This window comes from Ptychodera flava, chromosome 17 (assembly GCF_041260155.1).
Source record: "Ptychodera flava strain L36383 chromosome 17, AS_Pfla_20210202, whole genome shotgun sequence".
Lineage (NCBI taxonomy): Eukaryota > Metazoa > Hemichordata > Enteropneusta > Ptychoderidae > Ptychodera > Ptychodera flava.
Window position 1 is genome coordinate 11,384,015 of NC_091944.1, and position 25,263 is coordinate 11,409,277.

The window sequence follows — 25,263 nt, forward strand, 5'->3', positions numbered from 1 at the left end:
CAGTCCTTTCCTTCACCAACTTGTAGCAATATCGTGGTTTCACTCAGAATATTCCAATTAAATTATTAGATGATATATTGGCAAATTTCGCCGCTTACAAGGCAAATTCTGACAAACATGATACCCTGGGGTAGGTACCAGCACTAATTAAGTGGCTGCCCTTTGGTCGACAAACTCAGCAAAGAACTATTGCGTGGGTGCTTCGTTTGAGGTCGTGTAAGTGACTGGTCCCTTTCTTTGGCACGGGATCGCTTAATTTTTTAGTTTGTATGTATTGAACATGCTGACCGTGGAAAGGAGAAAACAGGATGGAAGCAGACAAGCCGCCAAGAAATAGAAATGCTTGGAAAACTCTGGATTGTGTAAATAATTTTAATGCGGCAGTGGATCTCCCATATGGCTGATACCTTATTAAAGAATTCTATATGCTACAGAGGTCATTCACTGTGACATCAACTTTGCTATTATTATGTAATCTGTCAAAAGGTCTTATACTTGTTACATTTCGCTTAGAGACCAATAAGTCAAGAACTGATGAACAACACCATGGATAATGATATTGACGTAGCATTGTGAAAGGGGCTGATATCGATCGTGCATGGTATCCACATGTACAGGGAATCTGGGATAATGTGATGAATTTAATAACATTTTAATCGTACTATACCTCTGTACAGGCAAGAAGGGACAATGCTTGGCAGTATGTAACATCGACGCATAAGAAAAAAAAACGGTGTTATATTTGAAGATTTTGAGCCACTGAGTACTCTGTTTCTGTAACCAAAACTCTCTCTCGATGGCCTGTGAACTTTAATCGTAACAAATATCTATCATCGAATCAAATGCTCCGAGACCATTTGACTGATTCGAATCACTGAAATGGTAATAATAATATAGGCGGATAAATTGACTCGTGATACAACCACATTTATAACGCTTCGTTGTTTTGGTGAAATTTTCACTGAACGTGTTTTGAGTGTTGAAGAGAAGTACAACACTACTAAAATTAACTAGTTTTTGAATGTTGCAGATTGTAGAGGTATATATAAATAGCCGTTTACGATCTTTACAACGGTTCTTTCCGAGTCGCGGGTGAAAGAATGTTTGCATGCCCCCTCTCTTTTCTCTGCCTATTCACGCACCTTTCTTTACTTACATAACTACAGTAACGCGATTTGGTTATTCAACAATCGGAAGTTTTGGTCTTCCCATGGAATTTTCCATTGTTTTTGATTGCATGTGTGGTGAGACGGTTCTCACTCGTTGCATCAGATTCCCTGGGTCTCCTACAAATGTAATTGGCTGCGGTGACTGCTGTTTCGAGTGCATGGCTTTAAGAGTGGTGATGAATGTTTTACTTGATAATACAAGATAAACAATACAAGAAAAAACTAATAGTCATAGTTGTTATGACAACCTGTTCACAATAAATTTCAACATGTTGGAGTAGAACAAAAATGTGTTCTTTCAAAACCTGAAAATTCCAAATATTAAACTGCAGAAGTTACTGAGTATAACAAAGTATGTAGTTGTCTCCTTTTTGTAGTGATAAGGGTGGGTAGCTGAACAAATCATAACAGCTTTGAGTATAATCGTACTTTTTAAGTGTCAAATCATACTAGTCCTCCTGTTGAGTAAAATGCTCCATTAGCCATAACTTTAAGTGCTATTTATTCTGAATTCTGTGTATCAACTTCTTTTTAGCCGACTTCTGCACGCGCGACATCGTACACCGCTGCCTGAAATTCGGACAAATTTTGTTGGGACGGTACATGCGCTGTTGTTGTTGCGGTTTGTAGTCTGAGTCATAAATTTATATGAATTAGTATGACTTTTTGTGTGCTTTACAAGCTTCACAAACAAAGAAGATGCAGTGGTCGGTATCCTACCTTGAACAGTTCAAACTGATGAAAGACAAAAGACAAAAACACATACTGGACAGACGGCGAGTGATTCTGTTTCACACTTTGGCAGTATTTAGGCTGCAGCGGCGGGCAGATCGAGTACGCGATCGATAGATCGAGCAGAGAATATTAATTGATCAATCTAGCAGACTACCCAACCCACGGGTAACTGTGCTCAGCAAGTGTTGAGTGGACAGCAATATGTCGACAGGTGTTCACTTCGACCACAAGTCAGTAATAAATCTGTGATAGAAGACTGCAGTAAAAACACTCACTTTGTTGGATAATCAAATAATTGACTGTCAACATGGCCTTTTATGAGAATGGTATGACGTTAAAGACTTTGCGTATTTAGAAAATATTACGTCATACGCCCTGTAACGCGTGTATTCATTCAAAACGAACGCGTGCAGGCAACCAAGGGCAGGGAAATAACCTCTGTACTATCCATGGAATTGCGATCAACCATGGTGCACAAAAACAGATTTGCACATCCATGGATCAACGATGGCTCGCAGAGAAATATGAATACGATTACGTAAGCATTCTTCATGTTTGTGTCACATGACCTTGATATATTAGTCTGACAGACACTTTGCCATATTAAAACAAAAATCAGCCTCACGTCACACTCCGTCATGCGGCGTGTGAGGGCGCAGTGAAGAATTTTGTCTCTGAAATCCACAGAAATGGACATAGTGAAATAGTCAAACGATTATAATTCCTGTTTCAAATTTTGAGTAGATCTGTTTCCATACAATAGCTCGATCGTTTTGGAAGGATAATGTGTTCACTGAAACATCCCATAATGCACTATCAGCGTTTCATCAGTACAGCAATCATGGAGGTGTATCTTGCGGTGTGTTATTGTTCAATTTAGCATGCGCCTCGAAATGAAGATTTAAACCTTTGCTAAACATTTCATAAGAAAACTTTCAACAATTCCATTTAGATGTCAAGATAAAAGTCAAGGTAACTTGGCAAAATTAAGTACTGGAGAGCATATTGCCGACATTTACTGACACTTTGAAATTCAAAAGTGGGGCGCCGCCATCCCTGTTTTAAATCCATAAAAATAAGCTTTCGATTTTCACAAATATAGACTAAGCCAGTTAACACTTATTTTACTCCATTAGCTTCCTAAAGTGGTGGGCAAAAAAAGTATTGTAATAGTTTGATATTTCGGATATTGTCCCCCCCCCCCCACCAGGAGCATTCTCCAACCCTTTGCCGTTGGTAGCCGCGTTCGGATGGTGATATTCAGAGTCGTAGACCGGCGCACGCCGGGGGGGGGGGGGAGGGGGTCGCAACTTGCGAACACCCATTGGATCATGGAAAGCTATAAACATGTGTACCGCTGTCAAGTATCTCCTTTTTCGCCCTAGATTTTCAATCGGTTAACATTTATACCTCTTTTTTAACTCTACCTTTAATTCCTAATTCAATATGTTTATTTTCCATGACCTCGCCCATTAGTGAACGCTCCCCAATAACACTGTATTAGAGAAGGAAGGGGTGAAATGAATGTTGGTGGGGAAGGCATGTGTGTGTGTGCTAGTGATAATCGCTGGTATAGACCTATGTCGCTATAGTGGACTAGCTCGAGGTTTTACCTGGAGTTAACTGGATTGTCACGTTGGATTTGACGTCCAAACACAGTATTTCAGAATAAACAAACAAAGTTCACGATATAACTTTTATAACTGTGAAAATAGCCCCAATTTCTGAAAAAACCGGTGTTCTATGGAAGGTTTGCAAAGAGTTTTGGACTTTGTAATTACATACATTTGAAGAAACAGGATCAACAAATATAAATAAGAACATCAATATTAATGGGACATATCAGTTGCTTTTTAAATCAGTTATGGACTGTCAAGTTCACCGAGGTAAACTGCATCTTTCGCACCACTAGCTTCTGATGAGTCACTTTGACTGTCACGGGTTCTTAAAGAACTACATAGTCCCTGAGAAAGTGATAGTCGACCACTTAACTCAGATGATCTAGAGACATTGAAATCTGTGCAAGAATGAAGAAGCAGAAGAAGGGAAAGCAAATTAATGCTTTAGACTGGTCAAGTTACTATGGCAACAATGACTGCAGTGCAGTGTACAAAAACCTCGAGTTGGCATTTTGAAGTAGGAAGTATGTGTAGGAGTGTCTATAGAAACAAAATTTTGAAGTGAGAAGTCGGGTTGAAGAGCTCGATGGCCCTCAGCGGCTTTCGTAGCCTTGATATGTACATGAACAGAGACAAATTGTCAACTGAGAGAAAGATGTTGAAGGAAGACAAATTCGAAATAGTTGAAGCACATACTGGCCGGCAACTGTGTCAAACAGCACCGGAGGGTCTAAGCAGACAAAACCAGGAGGGAAGGAGGAGGAGAAAGAGGAGAAGGCGGACAGTGAACCAAAAGATGCAGTGATAGGTGAATTAGGTGAATTAGAGGAAAGTGGCTCAGAAAGTGATAGCAGCGACATAGAAAATGAACTCTTACAAGTAACAAGATCAGGCAGACAGCGCACTACATGGAAATCACGCAACTACACGGATAGATTTCACGCGGTTGACATATGTGATATGTTGAACATATAGGCCTACCAATGTCTGACAGGTGACTTGCAAATTACAAAGTCTGATAAATCTAATCAGATGAATATCTTTTTTTTTGGGGGGGGGGGCGTGTCACATTTACAATTGATGAATGGGGGGGGGTCATATTGTAAAAAAATAATTTGGAGGGGGTAGCTTTTACATTTCATTTGTACCTGAAGTTCCACCGATCCCCTCACAAAAACGAATCCTCTAATGTATATTTATCAAAAGCACAAAACTGTTCAGTCAGCATAGCATTTTGACATAGATTCCTTTGAATAGATAATTTTACCGATTTATCTTGAAGGCTAGTACGTTGATACGTGACCACAGGGGCAGATGAAAGTCCCCTGGGGTGGGGATGTTTTCTTTGTGCACCGGTTTACCTTTAATATTTGATTTTATTAATTTTGACTGTGATATTTCAAATAAAGCTTTCTACTCCAAACTGTCTGACTGTGTTTCCAATTCCTTATCTCCTCTTCAACCAGTGCACATACCACTCTAATTGCTGCGCAAACATTGCCAACTTGATAATGACTGAGCGTATCAGCGGATTAGCTTATTAAGTCAACACCACAGCCGTCCCACACGTAGTCAGACGGTGTGGAGTCGAAATCTGTATTTGAAATACCACAGTCAAAATTAAACAAAAATTACTTGTAGCATAGACTCTCGAGGGTCTATGCTTGTAGTAATAAAGAAAGCAGTCAGAAGGTTTTGACTTGAACTTTATTTGAAATATCACAGTCAAAATTAATAAAAGAAAATAAGGTAAACCGTTGCACAAAAAAACTCCCTCCCCACCCCAGGGGACTGATTTCTTTCCCCTATGACCTGACTCGACCTGCCTGACCAAGACTCCCTAGCACTGTCCACAGTAGCTGTCTAGTTAATAGACGACAACATAAAGGGTCAACGAAATGACAATATGGCGGACGTAAAGACAACGAAAGACGTCCAAATTTTACAAAAGGCGTTATACGCCTGTGGCACCGAAGATGAAGTGAAGGTATGGGATAAAGTCTTCATAATTATTGGTTAAGTAACGCGTGGAAAATGTCTTTGCCCTCCAAACCTTGCACTAGCTGAGAGACAACAACTTCCTGTTTGCCCTGATGCATTGTTGCAATATGGCAGCTACATGTATAATTGCAACTTTATCGATATTACTATAAATAAGTTAAATGCCTGTACGTGCTCTTTTAAGACTTGTTTATCCCATCCCACTGTGCTAGTAGTTGAAAAGAAGTATCTTTGCATAAAACTTTGCCACTATTCTCCCGAATGTACAAAAATTCGAACTGCATTCAGTACCCCTATGATTCGATACGAGTCCTGGACTGTACACTGTGGGGATAAACTTATTGTTATGAAAATGTTCATGAGCTTCCATGTAACCATGATCCTGAAAAAACGGAGCAACTAACATTTCACTCACAGGTTTACATGCAATCAACTGAATACCCCAGCACTTCTGTGTTTTCCCACCATGTTCACACATCTGAGCGTATATCATAGGCACTGTCTTTGTAGAGGGACTGTGGTGTAGCCCAACCTATACTACCAAAGATGATGAGTTATAGGTACATGTAGGAAGCTGGTCAATCCTGGTCCCAGGGTAACCTATGCCAGTCAGATCCAAGCCAATTGGACACTGATTTGATGCTATATATGTTTTGGTTAAACACTGGTAGTACAAATATAAAATTCATGTACATGAACCATAGATGTTCTCTATTTCAAACATTCCAAACAAAATTGTTCTGTTGACACAATGAATTTCTCATTTCTACACACCAGTACAGCAGTGATGGCAAACACACCAGCAGGACTACTACTAGAGACTTGTCTCACCTGAAAGTTGTTTTGCCTGAGTACTGTGATAAGTTTGTCATTTGAAGTGATGTCCCAAATCACTATAAATTCCTTGTGATTCAAACTAGATAAAGAACTATGCAATATTGATGAGCGAATTACTAGACAAAGGCATATCTCATTGCTTGGAATGATTACAGGGTCTAATTGACTGGGATCCATTCATTTTGGGGTCCGATAGACTGGAAAGTAATGGGTTTAAGTAGGCGCAAAGCACCCCTTCGCATAGCCCTATGTGTAGGACTGTGTGTTTTCAAATGTACTCTCAAAACCACATGACATGGACATTAACAACACACAGCGCTGGTATGGAGAGATGCCATTTTTCGCCACTGGCTACTTTGATGAAAACTATCAAAGGAAATGAGCCCAGGCATTGCATGTGAAGCCTAAATGGTACGGTATATGTATGCAACTGTGAGACAGCTTACACAATCAAGTAAACCCTGCCAACATGGGTACAGTGACGACCCCTTTCTTATTGATTTGCACTATGACTATGACTAATAATTATGCACACTTGTTTACTGTCCTTTTTGAACACTCGGGGATGTAGGAAATACCTGGCAGCCGGCAAAGACAACCGGCTTTTAGCTAAAATTTGCCGGCTGTGAAAATTTAGTGATACAGTAAAAAATGAAGACATTTTAAACAAACTTTGTGCGCTCACACACCACTTGTATTTTGTTTTTCAGAGTTGAAATGTGTTACTGTGTTCAATAAATGTATGACTGCATTTTCAGTTTCTAGTAATGTCGTAGACTGAAGTAAAACCTGTGTGAATTACAATTAACATATGTACAAGTATGATCAGAATTCTAGGGATAGGCTTAATCTTGCATTGATGTATGATCTTTCTTGTGATTATTTTCAGATCCTTAAAATCATCAAGCAACTCAGTAAATTGCCAGTATCCATTGCCATTCTGCAGGTACGGTATTAATTCCTTATAGTAGCTAGATTGTTTAGTAATTTACCCAACGACTTACCATTGTTAAAGTTCAGTGGCTGTATCTTTTAATGAATTTTTAGCTCCGCTGTCAGCGACGCGGAGCTTATCAAATAGGTTGATTTTCCGTCGTCGTCCGTCGTCGTCCGTCGTCGTCGTCCGTCGTCGTCCGTCAACAATTGCCTTCTCCTCTGAAACCGCAAGTCCGATTGCTTTGAAATTGTATGTGCAGTTCACTTGGGGTGACCTCACTTGAGTTTGTTCAAATCGTGGTGAAATTTGCATATTTGTATTTTTGGGGCATTTTTTGGTGTTTTTGGTAAAAAAATCTTCTGCTCTGAAAGCGCTTGTCCGATTGCTTTGAAATTTGATATGCAGTTGACTTAGGGTGACTTCAGTCAGATTTGTTCAAATCGTGGTGAAATTTGCATATTTGTATTTTTAAGGCAATTTTTGTCATTTTTGGTAAAAATATCTTTAAAAATCTTCTTCTTCAAAACTACCAGTCAGATAGCTTTGGTATTTAGTACATATGTCCCTTAGGGATGATCTTTTTCAGATTTGTTCAAATTGTGGAGAAATATGCAAATTTGCATTTTTAAGGCAATTTTTGCCATTTTTAGTCAAAAAATGTATTTCTCAAAAAGTACTGGTCTGATAGTTTTGAAATTTGGTATACAGGTTTCTACAGATGAACTAAGTAATATATATTGAATCTCTGATGAAATCTGTAATTTTGTAATTTGGGGCAATTTTTGCCATTTTTGGTCAAAAAATGTGTATTTTCAAAACTACTCATCTGATAGCTTTGAAATTTGGTATACAGGTTCCTGCAGATGAACTGAATGATATTTGTTGAAATTATGATGAAATCTTTAATTTTGTATTTTTGGGGCAATTTTTGCCATTTTTGGTCAAAAAATGTGTATTTCCAAAAGTTGTCATCTGATAGCATTGCAATTTGGTATACAGGTTCCTACAGATCACCTTAATGATATTTATTGAAATTATGATGAAATCTGCAATTTTGTAATTTTGGGGCAATTTTTGCCATTTTTTTGTCATAAAATGTGTATTTTCAAAACTACTCATCTGATAGCTTTAAAATTTGGTATACAGGTTTCTATAGATGAACTTAAAAGTATTTATTGAAATTATGATGAAATCTGCAATTTTGAATTTTTGGGGCAATTTTTTTGCATTTTTGGTCAAAAAATGTGTTTCTCAAAAAGTACTGGTCTAACAGCTTTGAAATATGGTATACAGGTTTCTATAGATGAACCAAATTTAATCTTTTGAAATTATGATGAAATCTGCACTTTGTTTTTAGGGGCAATTGTTGCCATTTTTGGTCAAAAAATTTTACTCTCAAAAAACTACTCATCAGATAGCTTTGGTTGACATGTTCTTAGGGATGATCTGATGTGATATATTCAAAGTATGATGAAATCTTCAATTGTGTATTTTTGCAGCTATTTTAGCCACTTTTTTCTGGCCACTGCATTGAGCTATCAAAGATTTCCACCTTCTTCATCAACATGTATCAAAAAAAGTTATTCTCTACATAAACACAGCGGAGCTATATCGGCCGCTAGGTCGCTTGTTTACTATTTTTGTCTTGTATGTCAACTTCAAGTTCTTGTTCTACTCAGTCCTCAAAGCATGTTGAAACACTGACTATTCAGCTTGTCGACACAACTAAGATGGTGAAAGTTTTTCTTAGCTCTCTAAGGGCTTCAAAATGAGCCCCCACAAGTGGTAGATCAGAATAGAACTGAAAATTCCAGAGTGTGAATATCCATCACCGAGGGGCATTCTATGTTAAGGGTTCTGAAGGGACGGTTTCTTGTGTGATTTAGGAGCGGACTCGTGAATGAGACAGTTTCCTGTGGTTTGCGTACTCATATTGTAAGATAGACCACTGCAACACACGGCTTGGTTTACAGTGCTCACGGTAGAGACAACAGAACTTTGATAAAAAACTGAAAGCAAAGTGGCACAAAGCAGTTTTCTTTGAAACTGGTCGTTTGCACATGCATATATAGTGTATGCAAAAGACTAACCAATTTTGAATGATTTTTTTTTTAAAGAGTACTGGCGTGGGAAAGCAGGTCAACAAGTACCGGAAATGGGGAGGTAGAGTGACTGATTATGCCAGGACTCTTGTACATCGATGGAAAGAGATGCTCTTGACAGAGACTCAGTCAAATGAGGAAGGGAATTATGAAGGAAACCAGTGCGACTCAAGAAGCCATGTTGAAGATAGTGAAGACCAAAGACTGGTGCATCATCAGTCTTATCCGGGAAAAGAGAAAAAACGTGATGACAAGACACGCGTGAAAGACGAAAGGAGAAAATCTAGTAAAAGCACAGAATTGTGTCACTCAGAAAAGTCCAAAACTGAGAAGACAGCTATGAAAAGACACGTTGAAACAGAGAGATTTACAAACGATAGCGCAGGAACCAGCGATCATAGACATGAAAAATCAAATAGCGTACAGCTAAAGAAAAGTAGCAAAACAGAACCAGTGAAAAAGAAAGCGAAGGTCAAAGTTCGAGATGAGGAAGTGTCGTATGAGTCTACTGGAATGTCATTTTTAGAATGTTTGAATTTAGATACGCCAAAGAAAGGAAAGAAACTTTTGAAACAAGATAAGGTTAAGACGACTGTGGTCTCATCCTCAAATGCCGCAACAGACTCAGAATTTCATTCAAATCAGCAGGGAGCAAAACACGACCAGCATTCCGGGAAACGGAAAGATAAGAAAAAACATAAACACAAACGCAAGGAACGTTTTGCAGGAAGCAGGGACGATGCAGGCACACACAAGGTGAGGGAAACATCAGGACGCAGTGGCAGTGTGATGGAGAAAAACAGCACTGATTGCAGTGGTAGCAAGACATCTAGGGAAATGAAAAGGAAACTAGAAATACCCACAGTTGATGAGAGCAGAGCGAAAAAGGTGAGATTGTAATGTGTGTATTTCGGCGCTTCCATTGGAATTTGACAGCACAGAATGTGACACTCTGAGCAGCTTGGTTTGAGAGTCAGGAAATGGATGCATTTATCACTTTTCCTCCACGTTTAACTTTCGTAAATGAATCTGCTTGTATCTGCTTTATCCGTGTATATCAACAATGAACTTGAATATTCAGATCATTAATGGGTATTGATCAAGACATGTCGAACTGGATGGTAATTTTGGATGCCATGGTTTGATCTGCAAGTTCTTGGAATATTGAGCTTACATGTTCTGGGAGGCATCAACAGCTTTCAATGAAATTACACATACCGCTGTATTCTCACAGATAAGGAAAGTTGTCTTTTTTGTCCACCACATAGAATTTGGTGAAAAGTGTCATTTGACCCCAGGACATCTAAAATATAAGAAGTTCAAATTCAAGGAGCCTTTCATACTTCATAAATAAAACATGCATATTCAGACTGTTTGCGTACATTGGATAGATGATTCCAGTATATGAAATAAGTTGGATTTGGTAAGTTGAAAGGCAAGTTCATCCAACTTCGGCATGTTCAATTCAGTCTGTTAGTTGTGAACTGTATTAAAGGTATACAGTCACCTGTAATCTAAATATGTCCATATATGGTCAAAGGGCATTCCTTGGTATTCAAAATGCCCATTGAGGGTGCTGTTTTTAAAAAGCGGCCACCTGCTTAAAATCTGTGATTGGTTAGGTTTTCTTTTTCCATTAGAACAAAATTAGAACAGGTGACAGTATACCTTTAAACCTGCTTTGAAAAGGAATGCTAGATGGCCTCTGTCACTGGTCTTTGATACCAAATATTTTGCTTTTTAACAGTGAGAGTACCAATGACCTGTGACTGAACTTGACTGATTGATGATGTGATCTTATTGCAGGCCAAGGAATCTGTGACATCGCCACTGGACATCAATATGCCAGCAATAAACCCAGATTACAAACCACTTCGCTTGCCACAGTTAGACACACCAAAACGGAGAACTGGTAAGCTATGAGGGCAATGAATTGATAAATTATGGTGACTACTTGTAGAATAGGCCTTAGAGACAGTATATGGGCCGCTTGAATTTTTACTCATTTTCTTGGTTCATGCTAAATCTGTGGGCTTATTTTGAAGTGTATGGATTACATATAGGTATACTAATTGTGTTTCGGTAAAATAGAATATTAAATGCTTGTAGCTGTAACATTTCATGATTTTTTTCACTGTTTTTGTTTGTAATTTCTTCTGAACCGAATTCTGGTCTGGACTAGAATTTGCATGTAAACAATGAGAGTGCATTTTGCTCATATAGACTCTGAGTTGACCCACTAAACAGTAGGTGTTTCAATATGTGTCACTCAAGGAGTGGAGAGAACAAGAACTTGCAATGGATATTTAACATAAAAAAAAACTGTGAAAAATCATCAGAAGTTACAGCTACTGGCCCTTTAAACCTTTCACCCTAGTTCCCTGTATACAGGTCCAAGATCACCATTGATAACAATGGGTTTGGGTGGAACCATGGTGGTGAAAGGGTAAGTATTTCTCCGTAGAGTTACCATTATGTGTTCACTTTGAAAATTCAAATATCATTTAATTTCAGATAATGTACATATTTAATTCTAAACGTTGATCATGAAAGAGAATATTTAATCAAGTTTCGATTTTTTAGGAACTTGTCTCTCTAATGTTTGTAATGCTAGTGGTGAAAATGTTATCGTAATAATTTGAAAGTGTTTTGAAATCATTGAAAAGCATAGGTAGAACTTTTTGAACTGAATTCCAGATTGACTGAGAGTTTCAACTTCATAAGAAATAAAATAATTAGAAATCTAAATGAAATTTGAAAGATGTGAAATTGTTTGGATCTGGCTGTTACAAAGGTCTTCATATAAATGCAGAATGTACGATACTCTGTATCCTCAGTAAAACATTTCATCATTTAAATACGATAACACTTTATTAACACACATCATTCCATGGTAGGATGAAAAGGGTTACATGAACTCGGAAGAGAAAAAAAAAACAGTGTCTCAGAAGTCTCACTGCAAATACAAGGAAAAAGTCTTAATGAAGAAACTACATACTTATCGCAAAAAGAAAAAAAGATACAGAATACAGTCAGTGATTTAGATATATTGCCACTGTATTAATATGTAGAGTTTGTAGTTAATCCATTTTGTGTAAACAGTCCTATGATTTTTCCATGCATCATCTGCTTTGTGTAAACTATCTGAACAGAGCATACATGTACATCCACAGTGTTATGTCTGTGGTAGGTGACTACGAATCCATGGAAATCCATGAAATCTGATGATACCTACACTGATTTGTGCATACAGTTTGTTTGTAGTGAGTTGAAAGTGAAAATGCCATAGACTCTCTGATTTACAATCACTCATATATAATAATATTACATAGAAAGCTTTATTATGAGTACAATTCATGATAATTGGCAAGATTGATTGACAGGCCGTGAGCCAATCATGAAGCAGCACTACTGTAATTAACCCTTGCTCATAGATAAGTAGGTAGAAGAATTTAAAGATACGTGCCATCCTTTCAGTGCTTTAATAATTGCCACCCTCAGTAGCCATCATCTCATAGACTGAAGGCTGTCCCTCTGGCCTTGTTTGTAATGGTAGCTTGGGGGTCACAACCAATTTTGCTGTTGTCAATCTGCTCTGATTGAGTATAACTGATGTGTATGGCACAGCTCACAGTGGATTGGGTGAGCTTTTGCCCTAAATGCCCAGGTTATTGAAATAAAAGTCCAGAATAACAGCTGTTGATAAGGGATAATCTTCTCAGAGAAACGAAAGTGCAAAGGACAGGTAGCTGTAATTCCAGCACAGCTGCCCTACTATGTTGCATCATAGACAATAGAAGCAAGACCTCTTGCTTCTGCTCTGTACGGTTGCATTGTGCAAAACAAAATATTTATGACTCTGATTCGACATATCACATGTGCAACTGTTTTCAAAATACAGGGTTCAAAGTTAGGGTGTTACTGTTAGTGTGGTGGTGTATGTAGACCACTTGAATGACTGTATATTTCAGTGATCCAAATGAAAAAATATGTTCATGAAAAATTATCATCTACTAATTACCTTCTTTTAAAACTTGTAAACTTTAAATGTCACTAAATATGGTATGTAATGTCATTCATAAACATTAATTTTGCTCTGTGTAGGGGAATATAATTTATCTTTCACAGTGAGGATGGGTTAGGGCCTTACAGCTAGAAAAACTTCTAACTGAATCCTTTTGATAAAAGGATTCTGTAGATCAAGCACTGAGATTGAGGGATGTTAGCTTGGTGTATTACAATCTCGGAAGGACTCCAATACTGTGTCACACTTTTGCAGATTCTTCACAGTCCAAAAGAGCCATCATCTGGTTTGTTTGATGGTCGAACATGTCGAATTTTGGACTAGAAAAGTATGCAAATTCCAAACCCTGACATACTTGTAGAAAAATAACTGTATTATTTTACATCGATTTGTCCACAGCTGGGTTGGATGAAGCAGCTCTCACTGCAATGAGTACATCAAAACAATCTCGTACAAAAGTTTTCTCTGGAAGAGCAAGAAATATCATCTATGATCGTAAGTAGACAAGCATGGTTTCAGATGTATGCAGATTCACTTTTTTTATAATCATTTTATGAAATTTTGTTCACTGCAATAAGTTTTCATATTTTCTGCTCTATCCAGTTTTGAAAGTCATAGTCTGGAGAAATAAATGTGGAAATATATCAGTTTTTTTCACCGAAAAATCAAAATGGAACCTAGACGTTACTGTAGGTAGTCCTGTACATTTGAAGTCAAGAAATAGGCAGAACTTTTCTGTACAAATAGGTAACTGTCACACGTGAGTGAAGTAGAGAACATTACCATTCTCTTGACAAACTTGAGTAAAAATATGCCACTTATTATCACACATAAAATGTGCTGTATGGAATGGCCTAGGGCTTTATCGTAGGAATAAATTATGAAAATGAATGAAAATGAATTTGAATGAGTATTTTGGTTTCTCACAAGTTGTTTCTTTTACAAGTCTTCAAAATTACTGAGTTTCATGAATTACCAGTTACTCTCATAATAGCATAAAGAACATTGTGAATATGAAATGACGTTGTTGATGATCAACATGAATATGAAATGATAACATTGATGATCAACATAGATATGAAATGATGTTGATGATCAACATGATATGAAATGATGTTTTTGATGATCAACATGAAATAATGTTGTTGATGATCAACATGAATATGAAATGATGTTTTTGATGATCAACATGAATATAAAATAATGTTGTTGATGATCAACATAAATATGAAATGATGTTTTTGATGATCAACATGAATATAAAATAATGTTGTTGATGATCAACATGAATATGAAATGATGTTTTTGATGATCAACATGAATATAAAATGATGTTGTTGATGTTCAACATGAAATAATGTTGTTGATGATCAACATGAATATGAAATGATGTTTCTGATGAACAAAATTTATGCCAGAAGAAAAGAAGAAATCTTTGAAAGTTCATGCATTATCTACCTTTTGTTCATTAAAACTAATATTTATGGTATTTGCCAGTCCACTATTATTCACAAATTTATGTCCAGTAGACCAGTCCATGGTATATTGTGTGTAGCTAGCCATGTGCACACCGTCGTATGCAGAAAAACCTAAAGCTGTAGCTTGGCCACTCCTCTGATAAATAACCACTTGTCTATGACAGGCACTGAGATCTAAAAATAGTTTAAACTATGTTTTACTTCCAGCAAAAGAAGAGCTAGAGAATCTTTTGGCTGACCTGTAGCTTGTTTGAAGATAAAATAATTCTGTGTTGGTTATCGGATTTTACACGAAATGTTAAAGCTCCAATAGCTGTGAATTTTATGCATTATTTTCATGATTTTATTTTGAAACCAAGTTTGTTTGTATAAATGATAAATGTGCTAACTGAAGGATATGTATAGAAGTATCACTGCTCGCTGATTTTAACCATGCCTACACGTTTGAACAGGTTAATAATAAACGGGTGCCGCACTCATAAAATGGCGCCCCACGGAAAATTAAAAAAATGCAGTATTTCCTGCACGTACACGAAGTGATCATACAAGAAACAAGCATAATACCATTTACTTGAATGCACAACTCATGACGGCCAACATTTTGTTGTTGTAATATATATTTTCTGTCACATGTCGATTAGTTTTTGAAAATTGTGGAAAATCTAAAATGATGTTAAAATGTTTGAATTTTCATTCCACATTTGACACTTATGACAGTGTTATACACTTTTCAGTCTTTAATGGGTCTTATTCAAAGAAAACTCTTAGAAAATTGAGGATATTTTGAGATCGGTTTATTACACATTCCCGCTATTGGGGCTTTAAGAAATGGACGTATCCCAGATAGCTTGCAGGATGGCCATTGGCTGCCTCAAGTCATTGTGATATGCATAACCACATCCTATCGACTCTGACTTTCACTGTTGTAGTGATTTTCCTGTCTTCATTTTCCAGATGTACCGTCACTGTATGACATGTGTATGAGGGTGCTGTGTGACAATATTGATGGTAAGTTCAGCAAATTTGTCTAGCTATTCACAGCAATCGCGATGATGTCATTAAAAATGGGTCAGAGGTCATGCATGAATCAAACTCAGACAGATTTACACGCAGCTACACCAGTGGCAGCGTACAAATACTCATATTTACTTATGTTTATTGATTTGGAAATGAAGTAGGTGGTGTATTTATAGACCAGCAGTGATCTGCTGGTCAATAATTCTCCCACATACAGCAACTCACCTTTGTACATGCAAGCACATGGTTCTACGTGAGATGATTATTTCTATTTCATTCAAAACTGACACATGTACATTCAGACTGAAACAGACAGGTATCTACCCTGCGAGGAAAACTACCACAACTCTCGACAGTAGAGCACTGTGACATGTGTGACTTTGACTGACCTGTTTTGAGACCTTTGATCGGCTAATGTACCAGATTTGCACATGTGACCTGTGAGCCAGAGAGTAGTATCGCTACAGCCACATTTGTACTCACAATGTACGTGTATAAATGTAGATTTCATATACATTTTACATTTCATCGTTGCTGGTACCTTGCTTACAGTGGAGTGATTCTATTTCCATGAAATCTATTTCTGGTCACGCATAATGTGAAGGTCACTTTCTGCATCTGTAATAATAGCAATGGGTCAGCAGAGAATCATCTGTGCAAAATTTCATATTTTTGCATTTCATGGAACCCAGCATTGGAAGATGTCGGTGGTATTCCGTATGATATACTCTCTCCGGTATTGGAGAAATGTACAGTAGATCAACTCTTCACATTGGAAGATTACAATCCAGTAAGTCTGTCTATCTGTTTTTCACTTCTATTTACCATTGCCAGTCATTCATTGTATGTGAGAGTGCTCCATAATTGAGATTCCTAAGACTTAAGAATTTTAGCCTTTCCTTTGTGAAATCATGATCTGTTCCAGGCAAAGAGTTTTTTTTTCAAAATGAAGAATTTGACCGAGTGAGTTTGAAAAGAGAAGTGCCCAGGAAACGAAAGATAGGGACAGATAGACTGATAAAACTGATAAGACTGATAAAATGGTGACAGAGTGACACAGAAAGTGACGGCAATACAAATGTAGGAAATGAAAAAAAAATGTGTGTATACAGTCTTTACACATTGGTCTATGGTCATCAGGTCAGGTTTGACAGTGGGCTTACAAATTTCTGTCATAATGTGACGCATGCATTTAAAAGTGCTGCACTGAATAAACAGATACTCAAGCAAACATAAGGAATGCGGCCTTGCCAGTTGAAATGTCAATACAGTTGAGTTAACTCTGTACCTGACAGCTCTGTAACAAATTAATTTTTAAAAAGCCAACAGAAACATTGTGTTCGTTTCCATGTGCATTGTGATACTGTACCAGGGGAAATGTACATTGAACATGGTCTGATTGCTTTGATGAAAGACCAAGTGTTGTCAGTTGCAATGGAGTCTGATTAAAATGACCTTGAAAAGATGTGAATTATTCTCTTGGGAAAGTAATCAATGAAATTTAATGGCTATGTTTTCTGACAAGTGATCACTCAGATATCATGTGAAGGTGACAATTTAGACAAAAGGGAATTTAAAAGGTCTTATTGTTCGCTGACTACAAAGCATATTTGTGTTTTGCAGTGCATGCTTGTCCATCACTCTGCTTTTACAAGTTTTGAAAGACTGGTTAACCCTTTGAGCGCCAAAGTCAATTTTTGTCGCCCTTATAAAATATACCTCAGTCAATTTTTGTCAGATTTTTGCAACAATTTTGATAAAAACCAGTGGCCAATGATATGTTGTGTTCACTTGGTCTAAAATTATAGGAAAAATTACAGAAATGTTCATGAAAATTGATAAAATTTTGAACTAAAATTTTGGTGGGAAAAAATACAGCACTCAAAGGGTTAAAATTGGAAAATGAGAATGCAGTAAAACACACTTTTGAAATACCGGAACTCTGTGTGGAAATAAAATAATGGTTGACTGTTGATGGAACATATGTTCAAGTTTGAAAACAGAAACTGCGATATTGGGATGACATCGTTCATTATTTTTATTTTTTCAAATGTCAGCATTTTCTTGAAGACACAGACCAACTATGGAAAAGACATTGTGAGAGGGACTTCAGACGAGAAGAACCTGATGAGTTTGAAACATGGCGGGAACTCTATCTTGTAAGTTTACTCTCTGAAAATATCGTCAATTTTATTTTCTTTCTGCGGAAGTTACCTGTTTTGAAATTTCAGTTTCTGTATATGTGTCAGAGAGCCAGAATAAATACTGATTAGCATATATTAGCATATAAAGGTCAATTTCTTTCAAGAAGATGTAAATTTAAATATTGCCAGCTAGTGTTCAAGTAAAAAATATCTGTATTTTTCAGTGCTTAGAGACAGTATAGCACGAAATGTTGTTACAGTTCTCAAGGTTTTATCATGTACCCACAGAATATTGTAGTATCGAATATGGTATGTGCAGAAAAAGGGAAAGTATGGCATAGTTATGCTCTCCAGACTGTGAGCCCGTACAGTATGATATTCGCAGTTGAATAAAGGGTCTATGCTGATCGCAAAATACTTCTTTTGTTTATTGCCTAAGTTTGAAATGAGGTGAACCTGGATTTTGTCACAATTTCGGCTCAAAAATCTATGGAACACCAATTTACGTATGTACGTGCATAAAAGCAGTGGATTGTGCATAACAAGGAGTTTTTAGCCAAAAAATTAACATACTCATAATTAGCGTGTATCTAAATTAGACACTAAAAGTCAAAGACGTTTATCCATCAAGGATAGTGATTATGCGTTGCCATATGCCAAATTTTTGGCTTTACAGCATTAACCCTTTGAACCCGGCCCGGACAAAAATGTCTGCATGATGTCATAGGTCACCAGGGGGTCAGGGTTCAAAGCATGAAGAGCAAAACCATGTCACACTTCTCCCACTTTTCCATTACTGTACACTGAACACTGCAAGCACCTGATGCTGTACCGCAGTGATCAAATGGGGTAAAAACAGAAATCTCAGTGTAAAGCATTAGTTTAGTCCTTATTCTCCACCATGTTGGCAAGACTGAAGATAGGTGGACACAGACAGTGTGTTTGCATTAGTCACCAGTAACCCAGAGAGTCCTCAGGCTAGCAACAGAGCGCATAGCTAAACCTATGCACAAGAAATATTGGCAAATGGAAAGGCTGTGCAAAAAAAAATGGATAGCGCCCTCTTCTTAAAGAAGTCTTTTACTTTGTTTTTATACGAGTTTGTTGTGAAAACAGAGCCAGGAAGTTAGTTGCTCATACTTGTAGAATACAAGGCAGGTGAATGACTTCTGTATTTCAAGACTATTTATTTCTTCTGAAGCAAGTTTCATGATTGCTATTTCTTTGAGGGATAATTTTTCATTACAAGCAGAGTGTGACCTCTCTTTCTGTATTTTTCCCGCAGCGTAAACTTGATGAAAGGAAGGTGAAGCTGGAAAAAATAACCGCCAATATTGCTGCCAGCATGGCACAGAAAAAACCTGGTATGTGTTGTTATTTTAATTTTCTTCATCTTCAACATACATTATTTGATTTCCAAGTTGTATTTAAACAACAGCTAACCTTCGGTTAATTGGTGTGTCATGATTTGCACACCGTACGTTGATGTTTAACCCCTTGACTACCTATGGTGCCGGATATATCCGGCACCATATTGAATTACCATATACCTAGAGTGCCGGAAATATCCGGCACAGTTAAATAGGCGTATTTGCTTCGTTTTTGTCACTAAAAATCCCGTAATTTCGGCGTCGGCACGCAGCGCGACTAAGATTGATGCATTCCGATCTGGCCTGAATGTGATTGCGCCCCCGTACGTCCGAGTATGGCCAAAATCCGGAAGCAAATGTCGTGACCCATGACCTCGATCCTAAAGGTCAGGCTGATCACAGAAGCATCGCGCCGATTGTTTACAGTTTTCAGAAGTACGGACGATCGCGAAGATGTTTATGGTTTGTTTTAATGAAATGAAATGTTTATTTATTGAAAACAAATGATTTATATGTAAATATGTTCTGTTAACAGCAATATTCGTGAATGAAACTAGAGGAAATACAATTTTTTACTATAAGTCAGTGAAATTTTATAGCAGCCATATTATCAATATGACTGGTCACATGACTGGTCATGTGTTTGGTCATGTGATATGTTGTTCCCTAAAATGTATTTTTAAATATTGTGAATTATTTTTTGATAAATCATAACCATTTTAGATGCATGTTTCTGCAAGGAAGACATAAAGCAGAAGTTTACAAATATAAAATGTGTTGATTTTTAAATACAGAATCATGTCAGATGCTGATGTTTGTGGTTCATTTACTCTGCCTTTTGTGAGAAAAATCTTAAATAGATACATCTATAAATATAATAAAAGGAAGTTATTATTACATATATGTAAAGACAATGCCTGAAAATTGCAACTGTATTCAAATTTGCATCATTTTATGGATTCAAAACACGTCCTGATGCTTCAAATATTCATATTCTTTGCCAACTCTAGTCACATGATGTGTCATGTGATCAGTCACGTGACCTGGAAATTCAAAACTTATGTATGAAAAAGTGGGAAATTTCATGCTGATCAGAAAATATATGGTTATTGGTACTTATTTAATTTTTACTCTAAGCAGTGGTCATGCAATGACCACACGCAAGATTTTATTAATATTTACATAAGGGGCCTGGTATATAGGAATACATTGGCCTTGGTAGTCAAGGGGTTAAAGGCATGGTTCAGGCGTTAGATTGTCTTGCCAGGAAATTGACTTACTAGATTACAATTTCAATGGAAAACAAAAGACTATGACACCTCCATAATCCTCTTACAGACTAGAACAAACTCGATCCCTGGGATCAATTCCCCTACCTTTAAGTGATAGGTGTCTCTCATACAACTTTTGAAGTCCACTTGTTTGTTTTGTCAATAGATTATATTTTGTATTTATAAAATGCATTGACAATTACAAAACTGAAGACACTTTCTTTGAAACCAGTGGTTTGATGAAATAGAAGTCTTTGTGACCAGAGTTTTAGTCAAATGGAATCCAGCTGAACACACCACTCACTGCCTGTGACACCTCCCAAATACAACATGTACAAAACAATGATATTAAGTTGATATTCTAGAAATGTCATAATTAACATACACTAACAACTTTGGATAAATGGAGTGAAATCAGTCTTTTGTGTGAAGTCCTGGAGATCAAAGTCCACTCACTAAAAACCAGAACGTCATGAGTCAAAGTCTTCATTCAATATAATGGCATTTTGGAAAATTGTTAATACTTCTGCAAAGTGTAGCATTCCATTTTGACTGTTTACTCCTGTGTTCAATATTTTCCTCTATTTCTGTGGTCAGTCATATGTGAAATTAAGTTGACAGAAATGTATCGCTGGTTTAACTGAGAATACTTTGACAGTAAGGCGTACAATGAACAACTTGTACATATTTGGGCATTAAATATGTTTTCAGTGTTTATCGTGTGATATACAAATGAACATCATGTGTGTGTCAAGTTTGGACGAACTCATCAGCTGTTTGTGAACAACAAGTGCTAATACACTGGCTGTATTTTATTAAGTTTTGCATTGTCAGCTTGGCAAGTCGAGAAACAAATCTCCTTGCGTAACTCCATTTTTAGTCACACACTGCGATTTGATGAGCAAGTCAAAGAAAGACTGATAATGAATAATGTGTTAAAGTTTGACCTGTTCACCCCCAATTACCTATAAACAGGTCCACATCCACCATTGATAACAATTGTTTTGGGCCAAACCATGGCGGTGTAAGGGAAAAAGTGCAGGTTCATTGAGTGTGGTCTTAACTTTCACCAAGTGTGACCTGATATCATTGAGATGAAGGCAGATAATGAACATTGCTGATTTCATCCCCATGTGATGTGCCTGTTTTTACATTACATTACAGAGAGGCAACTGAAACTTGCGTTCATGAGCGGTCCAGCCAAGCCACCGCGTGAAGTCTTTCGTAAACAAGCCAAACTGGGAACTGCTGGTCCGGTATCACAGCATAAAACTCCTCAGAGAAGTTCTTCTCAAAGATCTCACAGTACTGTCAGCCACACCAGTAGCAGCAGTAGTGGATCCATTCATGGTGGAGATGCAATTGCTGCAAGCAGACCTCCCAAACGTGAGTCTTTTTTTTCTGTTCTTACATTGAAGGCCCTGTATCTGCATCTTTCTGCATTTTTCTTTCTTTCTCAAGATTTCATCTGATTTTATACTCACCAGCGCCAGGTTGCATCTATTTAGCATTGTACCCTGTGTGACGTTGACATGTCCGCACAAGGCTGACCTCCGAGTTGCATGAAAACAACAGAGAAATATAAAAATTTTTACTGCCATCTTAACAGCGCCCTCAACGGAACTTGGTTTTTATTACATAAACGCTGCCTTAATCAATACACTTTACTGTTGTGATGGTCAGTGAATACATAGGGGTCAGTTTCATATGGCTCTTTGTATTATGTCACTGAGTTGGCATGTAATGTCCACATACTGTGTGAAACTGCATAACACAGCCATATTCTAGGGTGTACCCTAATGTAGAATTAAAGCGTATAAGTCTAATGCCATGTATCTCAAAAAAAAAAGACAGCAACATCAAATTTTCTGATCATGGTCGATTCATAGCTACCTACAACATATGAGATTATAAAGAAAAATTACCGTGATTTGGATGAAATTTTTACCATAGCATAATCCTGAATCTTAGTACAAAGTTGTTTATATGGTATGCTTGAATTTTTGAATGAAAAGTATAAAAAGTGGTAACTAAAGCTTTTCAAATTAGCTTAATCACTGTTTTTTACTCTTATAAAAAGATGCTGATTTGCCAAATTTTAGTTTCTGTAATTTTGTTTTTGCAAGTTTGCTAAATTTTATGTGTGTTGTTTCCACAGCTGTGAAGATCGTCGCTCCAATGATGATGAAAAGCTTGAAAATGATGAAGAGGCTGAAACGATGAATGACTAATAGGGGTCGAAGGTCACAGATCCTGTGAAAATGCAAAAATCATAGTATTTTTACCCATAAGCATCTATGTCCATTTCCAACCTGGCTTTATATTCAAAGAACCATTTTATGTCTACCTTTCATTAGTCTTGTCTCAAGACTTGAACATGTCCAAAGCTAGTATGACGTGAATGTGTGCACTAGTACGTGCTGATGGGAGATGCATATACCTGATGCAAATCACACAGACTTATCTTTGCTGTACCTGCCCTCAGGTAATACATACTCAGTTTCTATTTAAGGTAGAATGCGCCTCGGGGACAGATATCTGGACTCTCAAACTTTTCCCAATTCTTTTCTGATCTACCACTTGTGGGGGCTCATTTTGAAGCCCTTGGGGTAATTACAACTGTGACCATCTTAGTTTTTCAAAAACGGAAAATTTTATTTTTCTCCATAGAGACTACACAGTGATGGCGGCAATTTTGAATTTCAAATGTCGGTAAATCTTTGGTAATTTTTTTCTCCAGTACCAAAATATGCACGGTGACCTCAAATTTTTATTCTTCATATTGAAAGAGAATGGTTGAAAGATTCCTTGAAAGTTGGAGCAAAAGTTTAAGTCTCTTACTTTCGAGGCGCATACTACCTTAAATCTATGTATTTTTTTTAAGGTTTTAAATGGTGCATGCCATACTCATGAATATTCATATCACCTGAGATTGAGCAGAGAAGTACAGTTGCTTGATGTCTGGTGTTGCAGCGTGATTGAATTCTTTGATGACGCCGCACCAGAAATTTGCAATCACCTGACAATAATCTGAACAGTGCCCCATCTTTCACCACCATTACTTTGCAAACTTACTTTCTTCTCGTTTAAGTTCATTTTTTGACCTCGCTTTCTGTACATAAAATTCCCTCGTGCCTGTTGTAAAGACTCTAGGGGTAACCCTATGATTTGAGAAATCAGATATTTTACAGCCATTTGCAGTGAAAGAAACTACTGTATCTCATGATCACAACATTTGATGTGACCAACTCAATGTCAAGATACACTTCTTAGAACTCTTTTCCATGAAAACTAATGAACATAATATAAGACAGGGTTAATTTCTTACTCGTCTGATTAATGAGCTTTCTTTGAATATTGAAAGCTCTCCTGACAGACGGATATGTCGGAGAAGGACCATTGTCAATTTGGAACACAGGTTATTTTGAATGGAAAGGTCTTACAGTAGGTGGACAGAAATTTCAAAATATGTTTTATGGAAAAAAACTATTAAGAGAAATTAGGATTTGATTGAAAAGGACATAAAGTGATAATTTATGATTCCACACGAGCTCTGTATCATTTTTGCTGAACGGTTTTATAGGCTTTCAGAAAGATAATGCCCAGCTAGCTAATTCCATATGACGTTGAAATCATGTAGAATAAAATTCTGACCTCAGGTCTAAGCTTATGATATTGAAATATAATGAATTACGCTTCAAATAATGCTTAAATGACTTGGTAAATAAAATTCATTGACATAAATTTATGCTGTGTGTTTGAATCTGTTCTGTGAGAATGTGAGAGTTATTTGAAAAACGACCGATGGTTTACTGTACATTTTGATGCCTGTAATCACTAAGTCTGTTGATTAAGAGGACATGTTCTTAACATGGATGCCCATATTACTGAACCCAGAGCTACTACGGTTTTCTGCATATACATCACTTCTCCACACATTGCCTTGTGGAAGACTGTCGGTCCGTAATGGAGATGTTAGTGCGCCGCCAAGCGACAATGACAGTAGAACAAGTACAGCTTTCATTATGTCCGCGTCCGGTTTTAGAGATTATTTTCGACCTCCTCCCACTTGGTCAGCTATTTGCAAATTTGATTGGCATTTTTTTTTTGTTCGCTTCACGATCGCTTTCAGGTTCAGTGATCAAATCCACCAATTGTCCGAGTCGCATTTTGTTTTTTTAAGGGAAAACAATTTACTCTGATTTGCCATGAAGGTGCTTCACCGCCAGCATCAATCAGCGAAAGAAATGCATGGAAACTGACAAGCAGTCAGCCGGGCAGGTAAGATTGAACCGTTGAGCAAAATAGAAGATGCCCGAATAATTATATCTTGCATGGTATATATCGGCTATATCTCGCCTCTGATCTCTGAAAAATAAAAATTCTGATTACTTTAATACACATTCCGGGTAGGTAACCGTAAAACTTTACCTACCCGGTTAAAAATTTAGCGACCTCGGGTAGTTGGGCAGGTGGAGTTCCTGATGTGTTCCAAGATTGACCTTCCTGGATTTAAACTTACTCAGAGTGTCTTGTCCATTGCGTCACATCCTAGTAGG

At 37.2% G+C, this 25,263-nt stretch overlaps 1 protein-coding gene across 1 annotated transcript; it reads left to right on the forward strand.

Annotated features, from left to right (window-relative positions):
• Positions 1 to 5,371: 5,371 nt before the first annotated feature.
• On the forward strand, positions 5,372 to 24,448 carry LOC139115409 (elongin-A-like). Its single transcript, XM_070677503.1, has 11 exons — positions 5,372 to 5,510; positions 7,251 to 7,307; positions 9,416 to 10,288; positions 11,207 to 11,312; positions 13,824 to 13,919; positions 15,857 to 15,910; positions 16,612 to 16,709; positions 17,977 to 18,078; positions 19,349 to 19,427; positions 21,869 to 22,090; positions 22,863 to 24,448. Exons 1-11 carry the CDS (start codon positions 5,430 to 5,432, stop codon positions 22,925 to 22,927), a joined length of 1,833 nt encoding a protein of 610 aa, XP_070533604.1. The 5' UTR covers positions 5,372 to 5,429; the 3' UTR covers positions 22,928 to 24,448.
• Positions 24,449 to 25,263: the final 815 nt, after the last annotated feature.

Bases quoted from the DNA above. Each gene is read 5' to 3' on its own strand.
- LOC139115409 (XM_070677503.1), top strand. From the start codon at position 5,430: ATGGCGGACGTAAAGACAACGAAAGACGTCCAAATTTTACAAAAGGCG. The intron at 7,308-9,415 runs GTACGGTATTAA...TTTTTTTTAAAG, and splicing joins TATCCATTGCCATTCTGCAG to AGTACTGGCGTGGGAAAGCA. The intron at 11,313-13,823 runs GTAAGCTATGAG...ATTTGTCCACAG, and splicing joins CACACCAAAACGGAGAACTG to CTGGGTTGGATGAAGCAGCT.